The sequence below is a fragment of the Odontesthes bonariensis genome, chromosome 23, assembly GCF_027942865.1.
Source record: "Odontesthes bonariensis isolate fOdoBon6 chromosome 23, fOdoBon6.hap1, whole genome shotgun sequence".
NCBI classification, from domain to species: Eukaryota; Metazoa; Chordata; class Actinopteri; order Atheriniformes; family Atherinopsidae; genus Odontesthes; species Odontesthes bonariensis.
The window spans coordinates 20,978,577-20,995,486 of NC_134528.1; the positions used below are offsets into that span (position 1 = coordinate 20,978,577).

At 44.6% G+C, this 16,910-nt stretch overlaps 2 protein-coding genes across 10 annotated transcripts in view; one reads left to right on the forward strand and one right to left on the reverse strand.

The window, feature by feature from the left end:
* Positions 1-7,467, forward strand: part of grid2ipb (glutamate receptor, ionotropic, delta 2 (Grid2) interacting protein, b) — a 39,321-nt gene extending 31,854 nt beyond the window's left edge. For all 5 annotated transcript variants that reach the window (XM_075457287.1, XM_075457284.1, XM_075457285.1 and 2 more), the window contains 7 exons: positions 1,229-1,425; positions 1,533-1,688; positions 1,777-1,863; positions 1,956-2,085; positions 2,298-2,416; positions 4,208-4,372; positions 4,662-7,467. In XM_075457287.1, coding sequence (XP_075313402.1) covers positions 1,229-1,425; positions 1,533-1,688; positions 1,777-1,863; positions 1,956-2,085; positions 2,298-2,416; positions 4,208-4,372; positions 4,662-4,733 — 926 coding nt within the window. In that variant the 3' untranslated portion in view covers positions 4,734-7,467. The remainder of the gene's footprint in view (positions 1-1,228; positions 1,426-1,532; positions 1,689-1,776; positions 1,864-1,955; positions 2,086-2,297; positions 2,417-4,207; positions 4,373-4,661) is intronic.
* Positions 7,468-8,177: 710 nt separating this feature from the next.
* arhgap17a (Rho GTPase activating protein 17a) overlaps positions 8,178-16,910 on the reverse strand; it is a 28,607-nt gene continuing 19,874 nt past the window's right edge. For 2 of the 5 annotated variants that reach the window (XM_075458158.1, XM_075458159.1), the window contains 10 exons: positions 16,451-16,562; positions 16,259-16,340; positions 16,060-16,140; positions 15,855-15,968; positions 15,577-15,668; positions 13,911-14,058; positions 13,353-13,631; positions 12,420-12,559; positions 11,540-12,064; positions 8,178-10,307 (listed from right to left, as the gene is read on the reverse strand). In XM_075458158.1, the coding sequence (XP_075314273.1) occupies positions 10,159-10,307; positions 11,540-12,064; positions 12,420-12,559; positions 13,353-13,631; positions 13,911-14,058; positions 15,577-15,668; positions 15,855-15,968; positions 16,060-16,140; positions 16,259-16,340; positions 16,451-16,562 (1,722 nt within the window). In that variant the 3' untranslated portion in view covers positions 8,178-10,158. Of the gene's footprint in view, positions 10,308-11,403; positions 11,426-11,539; positions 12,065-12,419; positions 12,560-13,352; positions 13,632-13,910; positions 14,059-15,576; positions 15,669-15,854; positions 15,969-16,059; positions 16,141-16,258; positions 16,341-16,450; positions 16,563-16,910 lie in introns of all 5 variants that reach the window. The other 3 variants (XM_075458162.1, XM_075458161.1, XM_075458160.1) reach the window with 2 other exon arrangements.

The window sequence follows — 16,910 nt, forward strand, 5'->3', positions numbered from 1 at the left end:
AATCCAAGCGCACTAGCAATTACACAGTGTGCACTATATATAACATGTAAGTGCACTACTTTTTCTAGTTGATTTGTTTGGCAGTTATTAAACAGCACAGTGCATCTTAACCATCAGCTGGAATGTAATGTGGATTAGGAATTTATTTATACATATATTAATATGCATTTATCGTGTCAAAATGAGATTGCTCAAAGACAGCATTACTGTGTTAACTTTGAGAAATCATAGATACTTTGAGTATCATATTCTGCCAAAGTATCCCCTTACATGTAGTCCCACATAGGCAGATGTACCTTAACATGTGGCAAACATGTAAGAATGTTCCCAGAAAGGATTTTATTTTATTTTTTATGATAAAAGAGGTCCTTTTCCGCATTGCTAGCTAACATGATTGCTAGCTCGTGAAGTTGTTGTTTCACAAAATGGAGTCTTTATTCTTTTAGTAAAAGGACGGGGAAAAAAATTAGCAGACTTATCCGGTGAGAAAGCCTGGCCTAAATCCTACACACTGGACCTTTTAGTAAGGTTGTTTTACCCTGGCAACAGCATGCTAGCCTGGATGAGTTGAGCTGCATTTGAAGGAGGCTGCCCAGGTGGGAGGCTTGCAAACTAACTAATCAAAAATCAAACTTTAGGGGCAGTCTGTGGCGTAGTGGGTACAGCGGACGCCACATGTACAGGAGGCTATGGTCCTCGCTGCAGCTGGTCCCGGTTCGAGTCCTGCATCGGACGGCCCTTTGCTGCGTGTTATTCCCCCTCTCTCTGCCCCCTGCTTCCTGTCTCTCTACACTGTCCTATATAATAAAGGCATAAAAAGCCCCCCCCCCAAAAAATTAAACTTTAACTACTATTTTAGTATGATCAGCTATTCTCTATGAGAAAAATATGAAAGTGTAAGTCTGGTGGAATATCATTCTCATCATTGGAAAATTAAAACCTTATATATTGGATCTCATTTCTGCTGCCATCAGACCCATATTGTGGATTTTATTTACATTCCTTGCTGTTGATTGTCAGATTTATGAGGGGATTTTGGGCTTCATAACCATATGCTACACCATATGAAACATTTTAAGAAGTGTGAATACAAGGCAGAGGTAGATGAAAGGTTTCTCGGCAGAGTAGGATCACAGGGATCCTCTACGTCATGTGAAAACAGAGCTAAATCCTCCATATGTTACCCCTCTCCACTCCCTCTCATCCTGCCTCCACCTTCTCCCTGCAGCCATCCTCATCGCACATCTGAAGCTCTCCCCCGCCGAGCTACGTCAGGTCCTGATGAACATGACCACCGACAGGCTGGAGCCGGCTCACATCAAGCAGCTGCAGCTCTACGCCCCCGACGACGAGGAGGTCAAGCAGTACCAGCGGTTTGACCAGGACCCAGCTAAACTGAGCGAGCCCGACCAGTTCATCTTCCAAGTACTTGCAGATTTAAAAAAAAAAAAAAAAAAAAAAAAAAAGGGACCAAAGTTGGACAAAAAAAGTAAGAAGGAACTGTTTGCATGAGTGTTTGTTTTCTGTTTCAGATGCTAATGGTACCCGAGTATAAGACTCGCCTCCGGAGCCTCCACTTCAAGACGACCCTCCAGGAAAGGACGGAGGAGATGAAGGTGGCATTTGATTACATCTACAAGGCCTCAGTGGAGCTGAAGAGCAGCAAGAAACTGGCCAAAATCCTGGAGGTGAGATTTTAGAGCAGGCGTATTGGTTGCTGTCAGTTTGTTTGGTAACGGCTGATATTATGTGTCTTTTTTTTTTTTTTTCCAACAGTTTGTTCTTGCAATGGGAAATTACCTGAACAACGGGCAGCCTAAAAGCAACAGGACAACCAGTTTTAAGATCAATTTCCTCACTGAGGTACATTACAGACGCTCGTACTTAGACCGCATTGCATTCAACTTGATTTGGATTGTTCAAAATTGGATTCATCCTTTCCTTCTGTCTTGCAGCTAAGCACAACCAAAACGGTGGACGGGAAATCCACCTTTCTACACATTCTAGCTAAGTCCTTGTACCAACACTTTCCCGAGCTGCTAAACTTTCCCAGAGACCTTACAACAGTGCCTCTGGCAGCTAAAGGTGCGACGGTGATACAGCATGCCTCATGTTACCACAGACTAACCCACTTATGGGAGATTTCTGGTGTTTCTATGAAATAATAACTCAACAAAATACAGTAGTTGGCGTATTTTTTTCTTGCAGAACTGTTGTGACTATTAAGTCACTTAAGATGTGTTAAAAAAGTGATGTTTTTTTTGTAATTTACGTATCTTTACATGTGGCCTGTACAGTCAACCAGAGGGCCATCACAACGGAGCTGAGCGACCTGCACTCCACCATTAAGGACATCAGGACGGCCTGTCAGAAGATCCCAGCAACCTCTGAGGACCATTTCACTTCAGTCATGAGCGTACGGTTCAGCCTTTTGATACATTATACGCAGGATAGACGTTTATCGGTTTTGTAATGAACCTTCTCCTATAAATGTTACATGAGAATATAGAACCTCCACTCTGGTGTCGGCACAGTTGATATGGTGCAACAGTACAGACTGTGAACAGTTAGCTTAGCTTAGTATGAAGACTGGAAACAAGGGGAAGCAGTAAGTATCCAAATCTGTTTACTACAGCCTGTATAGGCAAGACAAGGCATCTTTATTTATATAGCGCATTTCATACCACAGGCAACTCAATGTGCTTTATATAAAGACAAGGCATTTAAAAGAACAGCATAAAGCAGCATAAAAACAAGCAATTTAAAGAGAAAAAAATAGAATAAAAATTAAAACACAGTTAAAAGCAATCAAAGAAGAGGGGAAAAAGAAAAATATAAACTCAACCATAAGCACACCGAAAGAGAAATGTTTTTAACCTGGATTTAAAAGTGCTTACAGTTGGAGCTGATTTCAGTTCTGCTGGTAGTTTGTTCCAGTTGTGTGCAGCATAACAGTTAAAAGCTGCTTCACCGTGTCTATTTTGAACTCTGGGCTCCACTATCTGACCTGAGTCAGCAGATCTCAGAGCTCTACTGGGTTTATACTCTGCTAGCATGTCATTCATGTGTTCTGGACCTAAACCATTCTGTGATTTGTAGACGAGCAGCAGAACTTTAAAATCTATTCTGTATCTGACCGGGAGCCAATGTAAAGACTTGAGAACTGGGGTGATGTGATGTGATCTCTTTGTTCTGGTTAAAACTCGGGCTGCAGCGTTCTGAATGAGCTGCAGCTGTTTGAGACTCTTTTGGGGGAGTCCAGTCAGAAGACCGTTACAGTAGTCAAGTCTGTTGGAGATGAAAGCATGAATCAGCTTCTCCTGATCTGTTTGGGACATGAAACCCTTAATTCTGGATATGTTCTTAAGTTGATAAAAGGTTGATTTGGTGACTGATTTGATATGATTGTTGAAGGTCAGGTCTGAGTCTATCAGCACGCCGAGGTTCCGGACTTGGTCTTTATTTTCTAGAGACAATGACTCAAGGTGTTTACTGACAGCAAACCTCTTCTCTTTGTTGCCAAACACAATGACCTCAGTTTTTTCTTGATTTAACTGAAGGAAATTTTGGTTCATCCACTTTTTGACTTGCTCTAAGCAGTCGCACAATGACTCTATAGGACTGCAGTCATCTGGAGACAGTGCCAGATATATCTGTGTGTCATCTGCATAGCTGTGGTAGTTGACTTTAGAGTTCTTCAGAATTTGACCCAGAGGCAGCATGTATAGGGTGAACAGAAGGGGTCCAAGAACTGACCCCTGAGGAACTCAACATTTCATAGCCACTCAATCAGATTGATTACTTCCAATAGTCACAAAATAACTCCGCTCCTCCAAGTATATAAAAGATGGGCGTTAGAGTACGTCATCTTTATGTTTTTGGGAGTCAAGTGATGGATCTGAGTGGCAATCCTTGAAGGCATGCATCTGTTAGATTGCCATCACAGCCCTCGCCTGTGACCACAGCCCGTATTTATCATAACTTTATGCCCTAATACCATTAAATGGGTGAATTATGTGTATCCCAGATATGCTGGATGCTGCATTCCCCACAATGCAGTTCACAAGACGCTCTCATCATTAAAGCCCAAGCTAAGACAAACTTGATGTGATATAGAGCTAGCGGGGGTTGTTTTCCTCAGAAAGACGTTTTAGCCGTTCTGCGCAGGCTGACCAGTAAGCTGACTCTGCAGTTGTTCCGCCTACAGAGTTTTCTAGAAAACAGCCACCCTGCTATCCAGTCTCTGGAGTCTCTGCAGACCCGAGCGATGGAAGAGTTCTCCAAGGTGGCCTCCTACTTCGGAGAAGACAGCAAGTCCACCAACACGGAGGCTTTCTTCGGCATCTTTTCAGAGTTCATGTCCAAGTTTGAGGTGAGTTAACAACCCTCTGTCCTATTTGAATATGTCGCTGGAGCGAGCTGGTGCCAAATATGACTTGTTCCAGACAGTGAACAGCTCACAGTTTTTCATATGTTCAGCAAGTGTTTGACAGATTTAAACCTGCACAGCAGTGAGGGTTTCGACTGAGGCTCTCAAGCAGACCAACTTCCTGCTGATGTCAAGTGCTGCAGTCAGCATAATACACACATGTGCTCTCAATCTAAAAATGATGTGGTGAAATGAGAACAAATCAAATGAGACGATGGGTTTCATCTTTCAGAGAGCTATCAGCGAAACTCGGACTCCGGAAAACCCCAGAAGCCCCAGACTGTCTTCCCCCCTGGCCTGGTAGAAGCAAGAAATGCGGGCGGCTGTCGGGCCAGATCGAGAATATTTTTTCCCCTCTGCTCTCCCACAACCAAAGTGCCAAGATCACACAGAGAGACACTCAAAGCAGGAGGAACAGAGACGTTGTCATCTCTCTAAATACGATGGAAGCACACTGCATCTGCCTGTAGTCAGTCACAACATTTGATGGGTGCCCCGTGTGAAGCAGTGCTGTCACCCCAGGTGCCGGGAAGAGCAGGTATCCAGTCTCCACACACCAGTTTGACACTATTTACATCTCTTTTTAAATCAGTTAGTTGTTCAAGAAGCCATCTGGGTACTGTTGACTACTCCCCTTCATCTTAATGTTGAATCAAAGGGAGATTTAAGCAGCAACAGCTACCGATCTGGATGCATACAGATTAACCTGCTGTGTTTATTATGTGACTGTATAAAGTTTATATTTTCTATCAGATCATATTTGAGAATTGTAAAGATTAAGCCTAGATGTAGAGCGATGACAGATATCTGGAGTCGAGACAAATCCCAGGTGGAGTCTGTTGATGCATTCACTGCCTGCAGTACGGAAAAAAGGATCCACCGGAGTTGTGTCCACGCTGGTGTTTCCCATCTTGTTTATTGTGGACTGTAATGGACAGCTTGTTGTGGAGGTTTTTCACACAGGAGGATGATGTCATCCACACCCAGCTGTGGCGCGGCATCGCAGATGAAGATCATTTCATCATTGCTATGGAAACGGAGGAAAGCCAAGAAGATTTTGAGGGATTATGAGCGTTTTTTTTTTTTTTTTTTTTTTTGTCTTTCTCGCTGTTTAATTGATTAGCGTTTTGTAAATTCAGCTGCTGAATTAAAGCTAAATGAAAATGCCTTTTATGATCAAATGGTCCCCTTTTGGGCTTGAACATCTAAACCAAAACAATGCCCTTTGCTGAAACTGAATTTGTCAAAGTCGGTTACTGAAATTTGAATTGGACCATTTCGAATTTGAACATGGAACAAACGAGCGCCAACCAAACCATGTGGCCGTTATCCTTTCAGGTAATATCGTTAGTTATGGAACACAAGAAATGAGTATAGGGACTCACCTGAGTTTGCCTTGAAAAAGAAAGGGAAAAAAAACACTTTCAAGTGAGGAAATTCAAACTTCATCAATTCAGAAAGAAATCGTCCATCATTGGAGTGCTTATAATTTCAGCGTTATGTATCCACGTGCTTGTGAGGCTGTAATAGTTTTGGAGTGCTTCTGATCACTCTGAACATGACTAGCTTTAGAAAATATTACAGATTAGCAGCCAAGCCACCACCACAACCCCAAATTAGAGAAATATATTGTAATGGAAGAACTCCTGTCTTGTTTTATTGGATTTTTATCAACACCATGGCATACAGCATTAACTTTCCTACATCATTTCTGCCGTGAGGGTAAAGTTCAGTCCCAGTTCCTGCCCGTGGACCTAGCGCTACCTTATTTCTTTTGCAGAGGTAAGGCACCCTTTTTCTTCTAGGGATCACAGTGGTGGTCACCATTCAAATAGCCCCCCGGAGTCAGTGGTTGTCGTCTAAACGACCACTACTCATGATCCCAAAAGAAACGGGGCACCTTACTTAGGGATGGTCCTTTTAATCCAGAGCAAACAGTGTCCATTTGTTACAAAACGGTCTGGAATACTGGTTGGTCTGACCACAGTACACTTTTCTGCCGTGTGACTGATGATTGTTCATCCCAGATGCCTCAGAGCTCAGCGGAACGGCTCTTTTTTTGTTTTCGAAATGGCCTTTGTCAGTTTATACAACTCCATATTTCAACTCCTTGTTTATGGGATCATATCAGCTACTGATGAATGACAGTTCACGACTCAGTCTTTAATGGATGCTATTTTTGTACCAAATCACGACCCACCGGTTAACTTATCTAGAAGGTGTTTCAGGCATTTTTTTATTTTTACTTTGCATTTCCTTAGATTGGGTTGTACATCTTTTTCCTTTCTTTAATTTGCAAAACATCATTCAGAGCCTTCGAACAGTGTTTTTATAGTCTTTTACACCGACTCCGTCAGCACGTACTACGTCACCTGCTTCAGAAACGCGTGGGTGTTTAAGTAATTAGTGTCCTTTCTTTTTTCTGGCAGCGCACAGACAAAGCCCAGCTGTAATGTGAAAAGACTGAGCTGCGCGAACAGTTAATTTGTGTTGTGAAGCGTTTACGTCCTACTGTAAATGCTTTGGTCGTCATGGTGATGACACAGCCCATCCACGGTGCTGTGTACTTGTCGTATTTATGACGATGAACTTCCGCTGAGGTTGTAAATTCCATTTTGTTTCCTCTATGCACCGTTCATCATTCATTTGTACCGTAAGCTCGTGTGTCCTCCAAATTCTAGTTTGTTTTCTTATTTGAGGGAGTCTGCGGAAAATCGCCTCTATTTCTTCTTATCGCGCAGCTTAAGTTCGGCTTTCAAGGGGACCGTGATCTCGTAACGATGCAAGTGTAACTGTTTTTTATCGTCCCCGTCAATAGCATGTTGGTGCAGTTAGTGTGTTAAGGTGTGCCGCTGGTAGCATTTCCCCCTCCCTCAGCATTTAAGATTGGAAACAAAATACACTTCTGTTGCCGTTAGGTTTACGTGCCGCTTCCCTTTTCTAACTGTTTTATATGTTTTCATGGAAAGATGTTGCCGATGTTTTGTGATCACTGGACCCTTATGTCTGCTTAAAATAAAGAATGCGTTTATTTAATCTGACAAAGGATGTCTTTTGCTTCTGTTGTTGTTTTTTTTTCCTGCCGTCACGGACCTGTACATCACTCATCTTTGAAGCACGAGTTTGAATTTATTTCCGTACCACACGTGCTTAAAAATGCAAATATTCAATAAGCTCCGACGGCTTCGACCGCTTCTCTTGGACAAATTTGTTGTGTCTCGTGGTGCGGAACACACTTTAAAGTGAAGTCCACATATTTTGGAGAAAGCCCATTCCCAAATAAACAGCCGTTAGTTTGAGCTTGCGATAGGAAATTGTCAAGAAATACTCCCATCTCATGTATCCCAGCTGCTTTACATAATTTTCCAGTTAGGCTGGGAACAAATCTACCCCACAGCACGATTCTACCATCGCCGTGCCTCGTTGGGGCGGAATTGTGGTCCAACTCTGCACATTGTGGCCAAATAACTCAATCTTGGTCTCATCTGACATCACAGCGTTATGCTTCATCTTTGCCCGGTTGCCATAACATTTCTGCTTGCGAACATTGCATCCAGCAGTTACTTGGTCCCTGTGGATCAAACGTGTTTAAAAATAGAACATTAATCTTTTGTTTTGCCGAATTTGACCTTTTATTTCAAGTATCCAGACACGATCATACAGCGGTGAGAGCACTTTGAGTCGTCTGGAGCTTCAAAAATAAAACGCAAATAAAAATAAACAAAAAAAAAACACAAAGAGACGCAACTAATTTCTTCATATACTTTATTTTCTTTGGAAAGGGGGTATAACAAGCTTCATATTATGTGTTTTATTCCATATTCAAGCTCACCAGTCGGCATACATACAAAAACTTATAGAGCTTGAAAATGCAGCATCATTTCTAGTTTAATGGCATTTCTCTTGAAGAGCCTTGAGAACACCAAGCTCTCATGAAGCACGGGGATAAGGCAGCGAGGTACACGGGCAAAGAGAGAAAGGTGGGGATTCTTATGCTTCGACTGTCTCTGAAAAACAAAAAGGCAACTCGTTTTCAGGGCAACTGCAGCATTGCGACGCCTTCTCCATTGGTACCATTATAGGCTCAGTTCCCTTGGAACCAAACTCCGCTTCGTGTCCGAGGCCAAACAAAGCAAGGCTTACGAAGAAAATGCAAGAAAGCCATTTTATTTTATTCATTTTTTTAAAAGTCTTGACTGAGCTATATCTAACGCCACATCACAACTGAGAGTTCATAGCGGCGTATGCTCTCAGCTCAGTGGGAAAGACAGAAAAGAGAGAGAGAGAGAAAAAATAGACCCAATTAGTTCACTAGAAACCCTTTTTCACTGAATCTGGGCAAGTGCAACATCAGCCGTTTCTGCATCTTTCTGCTCGTGCTGAAGAGGCTGGTTAAAAAAAAAAAAACGTCCTTTCACTACATTCACTCACTCACACACCCCCGTGGTGCGTCTTGCCCCTGCAGACGCCGTAGAAAACACTGGGATAGATGGAGAAGCAGAAAGGCAAAAAATACTGACTTCTGTGTTCAGGCTGGGAGGGTAAGTTATCCCTGCTACTTCTGCTTGTGAAACCCAAAGACATCACCCAAGACATTTAAATACACAACCTTTGTGGAGCAATAAATGAACCATACACCATTTCTATTGCAGAGGGTTACACCTTTCTCGTGTCCCTGAAACACAACTGTTAACCGAGACAGCTTCTACATAACGCTTTTTTTCGTGGTTCCGGGAGGAACCGATAAGGCATGATTTACATTGAAAGACTGCATTAATTACGTCAAGCCACAGGGAATGTATGTTTCGCTTTCTTTTCTAATTGGTAAATAAATACAGTGAGGAAAAAAGGATGGGGCAGCCATAAGAAAAGTAAGGGGGGGCGAGTGTTTGAGATGACTGGAAACCTGCAGTCACCTGCTACACTTTAAGCAACTGATTTGGTTTCTACTTCACCTGCTGACTAATTCCCTTCCCCACCTCTGCTGTGGGAGTACATCTTTGTTTCCTGTTTTAAGGCCATTTTCAATGTTCAACAAAGACAAAACAAAAACAAAAAAAAAACAAAACACCTCAGACCAAATTTCAAAAGAAGTCCACGTTTTGTGGCTACCCGAGCGCGCTCGCCTCGGGGCCCAATCTGCCGTTTGTCGTTGATTGTCTGGTTCTTACGAGGTGGCAGCTCACGTGGGTGATTTGCAGCTTAATGCCTTTCTGTCACCAAACAAGCCTCATCTGACATCATCGTGGAGAAGAAGCTGTCGGTGGATGACTGAAACACGACAAACCTGAAGATGACAAATATACTACACGTCTAAAGCCGGATTATTGGATTATTTTGATCGCCTGCTCTTTTAAAATAGTGAGAAATGTCCCCTCAAATACTCTGAAGCATTCATTTTAAGTGCTGCAATCCATCTAGTTTGTCGTTCCAAGTGATCTTATGAGAGTGTAAAAGCTGCTGTACTTATGAGTATATGTATGCATGTTTGCTACTGATATACTTTGGTTTTGAAAGTTGCAAATCTTTGTGAGGCGTCTATTCCGTTGCCGTTGCAGACAAACAACTTTATCCTCCGTGACGGGAGCCAGAGGAGGCGGCAAGTCGCACAACGGTCCTTCATCCACGGTTAACGAAGAGAAGCAGAGAATTGTGTTTCAGACGAGGGCTGCGGTCACACAGGAGATGAGGAGGCGTGCGGGAGTACTGCACCAGACGGCTTCGCCTTCTTATAGGACAGTGCTCTCAGTGTCTAGGTCACAATCTTTGGGATGAAGCAGGGAGGATAAGGAGGAAGAAGAGGCCGCCACTGGCTGCTGGTCTACAGCAAACTCAGGGACCAAAGTTCGACTCAGCCCCTTGAATGACATCACCGGGTCTAGACAGCAAAACAGAGCACAGATATGAAGAGCGACTGTTAAGTTTGGGCCAAAAGGGCACAGATTCTTTAACATCATGTCATTACAAATGCTTTCCGTGCTCACACAAAACACTCCGTAAAGATCCGTAAACACTCGATGCACACATATGTGACCATAACAATACCATAATCACAAACATCTGCATCATTATCCTGCTGCGTGAGAACATTTAAAGCCGCTGCGGCGATTCCAGCCGCTCATATTTTCCACAGCTCGCAGAGCGGCACGGGCCCACAGCAGGAGCAGCCGTTCCCTCACATCAACAGCAGGGGGCGGCGTGCGCTCAGACACCGCGAGGACAAAGAGCATCGAGCAGTGAAAGCAGGTGGGGAAACGTGCAGGTCGGTTAATGTGAAGCGTACAAACAGAGCTGGAAATTCACAGTGTGCATTAAAGAGTGAACCGAGTGTTTATTACAGATGGGAGAGGCGGGCGGATGGCACACTCTGATTGTGTCAGAAAGACATCGACATGCTTCATGAAGGGACGCTGGCTTTAAAACTGCAACAATGCGTGACATAAGAAGCACGACACAGTGCTTCATGTTTCAGAAACGGAGCCGAGCTCGCCCGGCGGTTAAAGGTTAGGGAATGACCCAATGCGGGAGCTCGGCTCGGTATGTGAAAGCTGCATTTTCAAACAGTCACTGATCACATCGCAGTGAGTGAAGGCAGACGATGTGATAGATGACAGCTTTGATGCTAGACTGCTTATCCACTGTGAGCTTAACTTACCTTTAACCTTACTGGTTATACAGTTCTTTCATTTGACCCCTGCCTGAACACAGCGTATCGGTCGTTCATCGACTGGCATCGCTGAGTGTACTGGATGTCATCTACGCATGCAACACTGTCAAATATGCAACGTTTGAGTGTCAATCCGAAACGTTTCCCTCGCTCAAGCCACAGTGTGACAGTCCTGCATCAAAGCTAAAATAAGTGGCATCTTAAGGAGGCTGCAGGCAGAACAAAATGGCTGTCGTGGTGAAGAGGATTTGCAGAAGAAAAGGAAAAGTGCAGGTTCTATTAGTACAAGTGTCAGTTTTCAACCAACCTCTCACAAGTGCTTGTCTAACCTGTGGAGGCATCACAATGCAAGACTGTTAGACACGGGTCACATTAGTAATTAGCTGTTAATAAAAACGGAAGTTGAAGTGTTGGACATGCATTGTGTGAGAAATGATACCGACCCATCATCTTGTAAGCAGCGGCGCAGATCCCGTTGCTCTCGCTGCTCGGCACGGTGGGCTGGGGCGGGGGCGGGATGCTCGGCCTGCTCCGAGGTTTCGGGACAGGACGCGGCCGGGGCAGCGAACCCGACTGGTAGGGAGACGGGGATGGAGGAGCGACCGCTTCCTGGGTGCTATTGGAAGGCGGAGGGGTGTCTGGGGGGGTCGGGGTGTCTGGCGGCGATGGCTCTGCGCTCTGCTGGTCCCCACAGGGCTGGCCGAGCGGTGGAGGGGGGCTGGCCTGCGTCGGAGGCTCCGGAGGTGGATGGCTGGGGGCATGGATCGGGGGCTGGTTGCTGGAGTGGCGCCTGGGGGCGGCACATGGCTGTGCAGTGGGCGAGGTGGGCGAGTGGCTGGACAGGGGTCTGGGAGTGGGGCTGAGTGACTGGGATGAGCCGGAGGAAGTGGCGTGGTTTACCGAGTTACAAGGCTGGCTGGGAGGCGGGTTTGATGGTTTGGGAGGGGCAGGAGCCTGCTTCTTGGTACCTGAAAGGTCACAGTGATTTATTCATGGGATTAGAGTTGGAATAAAACTCAACCAGGTTTAAAAAAAAAAAAAAACAGTGACCAAGTCAAATGCGCACGCCCCGCCGAATACTAATCAAATCAAATCAAATTTATTTGTATCGCACATTTCAAGTACAAAACAGTTCAAAGTGCTTCACATAAAATAAAAGCATTGCAGCAGGGAGTGGAAGAAGCATTAAGAATACATAAAAGAACATAAAGAGAAACAAATAAAAACCTTTCAAATGAATTTAAAAACAAGCAACAGTCCAGATAAATTAAAAAAATACTAATTAAAATACTAGATTAGAAAGAAAAGTGTGCAGATTCTTACCTCGGCGAATCATATGTGGACTCGGCCCCATGGATCCGGCCCCGGAGGCCCCGGGCCCTGCAGCCTGGCCACCTCCTCCAGAGCCGTTCCTCTGAAGCACAGGGGTCGGGGCGGGGGTAGAGTCGCGGAGCTTCGGGTTGCTTTCAAAAGAAAAAAAAAAAGAAAGAAAAGTAAAGTTTAACATTCAAGTTTTGTTCAAAAAAACAGCTCGTGCAACAGCTTTCAGCACCGACTCCAATCTTTTGAAGGTTAGAGCCATTTCAGTAAACACAGCACGAGTTCAACCAGAAGACACTTTCCTCACAACTATCTTTTGGGACAGCAGTCTCATCTAAACGCACCTTTCCGAGTAATTCTGTAAGACCAAAAGAATGCTGAATAAAACTCAGTGTGTCTGACAGTGAATGTTGTCCTTTCACCAAACGGAATCAAAGACACCCTTCAGTGTGTGCATAACAGCCACTAATGTCCAGGCTTTGCAAAGCGGTTCGAGCCAGTTCGTGCGAACTTCCTGCTGATTCCTGTGATTTTTTTGGGGAGGAACGGAGAGGGATGGGAGGTTGAGAAGCCTCGAGGGTGACTGTTAGCCGAATGACAGAAGCTATTGTTGAGCCGTTTCCGTGGGCTGACTTCAGACACGTCTGCATAGCTGCAACTGTTGTGGTATTGATAGAGAAACAACAAGCCGGCCCCAAATGACCAAGAAAAGAGACGTTTTCTTGGTCAGTGTTTGAGATCCAACTGAAACTAGTGAAGTGACTTTTCTTTCTTTCTTAAAAGTGAACCTGAGAAACATCAGCTGTTTACAGAGACAAAGACAAACATGCCTGCCAACAGTATGAAGTCCGACAACGTGAAAGCATGCAGGTGTGTCTGTAAAGCATGCCGTGTCAGTCTCCACCAGCAGCAGAGACGCAGTGAAGCAGCTCTTACCTGAGCTCCTCTGTGTGCTGGGCTAGGAGCTGCTGAGCAGCAGCCAGAGCAGCCAGACCCTGTGCCAAGCTATGCTGGGGATTGTCAGGCCCCCAACCCCCTGGTGGAGTTTGTGGCTGGGGATCAGCCAAAGGCTGAGGGACCAGCCCGGCCCCATGTCCCAGCCCCTGAGCCTCCACAGGGGGTAAAGGAGGCTGGAAGGCAGGTGAAGTGTGCTGCTTTCTACCTAAGGTGTTACTGCCTCTACGGAGGGTGTGGTCCGAGTGCTTGTTAGAGGTGCTACACGAGACAGCAGGGAGACGTGAGGGAGAGAAACAGAAAAACACCACAGCTTTATCCAAAAGTCCCAGATTAGACCAGAATCACCAAACCCCAGAGCCACCACAGAGGAAGAAAACAGAGAATCACATTGTGAGGATTATATGGGCCGACATTTCCAAGCGGCAAAATAAGGGGAAAATACATCACAAGAACTTTATTGGAGTGAGCAAGCGAGGAATGTGATGTTAACCAAGAGGCTTTCGAGAATATGTGAAGCAACCCCCCCCGGTCGATTACTTGTCTTTGCGCGGAGCGTCATTCTCTGGTCCCACCATACTGCCGGGCCTCTTCCTCTCAATGGTGCTGCAGTCGTAATCCAAGTGATTGTTGTGGTTGGATGCAGGTGTGGGCATCACAAACATGCCGGACACATTGAACTCCACATCTGTAAGAACAATGAGTGACTTTTACTGGAAAGCAATAAGCAGGCCGACCCAGGCTTCCACTTGTTGAAGACATTTTACAGAAAAGCAGTTGCAGGAAGTTATGTAGCCCGCTGTTAGAAATTGGCTTTGTTCTTAGACTTTATGTATTCATATTCTGTAGTTCACTAAATAATCTATGTTCCTAGTTTGTACTTTTACACTCTGCTCATACAAACGCAATGTATGTCCAAGACTTTAAGATGACGTAGCGGGATAAAATAACTGGGTCAGATAAAGCGTCTCTATTAGGACAGATAGGTCTGGTACAGTAGATGCACGCCTGAAACAACACTCACACACACACACACACATCGCTTATCACATCCAAAGAACATGACGAAGACGGTGGATGGCCTGCTCATATCACTAGCAAATGTTCAATGATACGTTGTCGAGTGTAGGTACAACCTCTGTGAGATAAAGGTGAACATAAATATGAAATGTTTCCGGATATCGGGGCTCGGTCACTCAGAGTCCAGCGCTGCTATACTTCACATGTGACCACAATAAATACTTTATTTAACTTAAGATTTCTCCAGCTTGTTCTTGGGCTTCCAATGAAAGAATCGGGCTAACACCGCAAACATCGAAAACAAAAAAAACCCAAACAAATAACACATAAGAGATAAATGCTAACATGTTAAGTCACTAGTGTTCTTTTTACAGCCTTCCACAAGGACACCGTAGCTGATTACAGGGTAGTTGATGAGACATTCTCTTGAGGTTGAACTTGTGACATCGGGGTGAAAAACAACCAAGATCACGTGAGTTTTGGTCTTAATCCAAGCGAGCCAAAGTGTTGCATCATAAACTAGAAAGGGAGTGAAGTCGATCTCGTCCACTCGTACTCAACCTTTGCTCTAGCCTCGCTCTCAAGTGGCAGGAATACCACGCATACTTGCATGTGTCTTTATTTTTACAAGGATATCCTTAGTCTATAAGCAAACACCTCTGGTGCACATTCCTCCCTTCATGTGCACCAGAAATGATTCATTATTGCGGTGACAGCGCAGAAACTCCCTCTTGGAAAGTCAGAGAAGACTAAAGGAGGGTAGGCGGAGACGAATGTAAAAGACTCGGACTAAAGCATGATGTAATCAGCAGCCCCAGAAAAATGTAAAGAACCTAAGAAAACCACTGAACTGTAAAAGCCTTTTTTGAGAGATTTGGCAACAACAATCGTTATTTGTCCTCCACTTATAGGATTTTGTGTCTTCGGTTTAGCACATCACAAGCCACGTGAGTGATTGTTGCAGCCTTCAAGATGCCCTCTAAAATACAAACCACAGTTTGACTGTTCACAAACACAGCGATGCTTTTTATCTTGAGCCTTCGAAGCTTGATTAGAACCGATTTTCTGTGCTAGCGGGCATTTGATATCAGCTGCCTTCACGATGTAAGATAGGGCTGTTGACTACACATACAGGAGACGAGGTCAGAGTGAAAACAGCAGCTGGAGAGGAAAACTCAGGACCTACCCTCAGGAAAGAACCAGTCAGCATGCTGGATGATGGGCTCAACAATGGCCACCACGTGCACAGAAGTGGCTGCAGCCATCTCTGCCAGAGTCCTGGCGGAGAAAAGATGAGCAGAAGTTAGACGACAGCGAAGCGCCCGACTGGAGTAAGCTCAAATAACAGACTACGGTTTGTGGAAAAACCCTCAACTGCGACTGTTACATCTGTTACATGCTTAAAACATCTAACAACCGTAGATCCGGTTTTTCTTTTCCGTTCATGCTTCCTTCTTCTCTCACCCCTCAGTTTTGGCCCACAGCAGGTTGGGTCCCAGGACGATGGCGATGTTGCTCGGAGTCATTTTGTTCACCTCGCTGTCCTGAGCCAGTTTGGCCAAAAACTTCACCAGATACCTGCATGACGGTATAAAAAAAAAAAAAAGGCAGAGGTATAGAAAGACCCACAAGGATCAATGCTGTTCTTTTATAGGTTTAAGCAACAAACCTTAAGTTGGTTTTGTTGTTCTTTGGTAGTTTATCACACACGAGCCAGAGCGCCTGTAGCCGTTTGTCTGGGTCTGACACGCTAAAATGACAGAAAATAATACAGAAATAAAAAAAAATAAACTAAAAGGAGAGCGCATTATTAGTGGCTTATGTTTTTGTTTTCGTCCGTCTGTCTGTGATAATGTTGCGAGCCCTGCCTGGATGCTTGGATCCACTCGTCGTAAAGCTGGTAGGTCATTAGAGGCTCTGGCAGTTCCCTCAGGTAGGACTTCAGTGCTCCTAAAAGTCACACACGCAAAAGATATTACAGGACAAAACCTTCGTAGCAGCTTGATTCAAAATGTTTTACAGAAAACTAAGAATCAAAACTATTATGGTTTGGGACATACCGGCAACAGCGTGGGGGTCAGAATAGAACTCTTCTAGTTGGGAAGTGGAACAGTCCAGCGCCGCCTTCAGCTTCTTTAGCTTGGACGCCCCTGCTGCGATTCTGAAAAGGCCCTGAACACACACAAAAACAAACACACATTACACACACACACACACGAATAAACCACAGTCACATCTGCATCAAACAACAAAAGATGCATGCGGACATTAAATGTGCACAAAACCAAACATTCACTTTCCTTGCTCTGAATTACAGATAGACCCTCTATAAATCCACTCTATAAACTCCCTCTGCCAGCTGCACATAATGAAACCTTAAAGGAGGCAAACAAACACACCCTGCAGTCACAGCTCAGCCGGCTCTTTACTTTGACACACAAACAAAGGCTGTCTTCACACCATAATGACCCAGACCAGGGAACGAAAAGAGCAACAAATAACGTGCTTTGCAGTGAACAC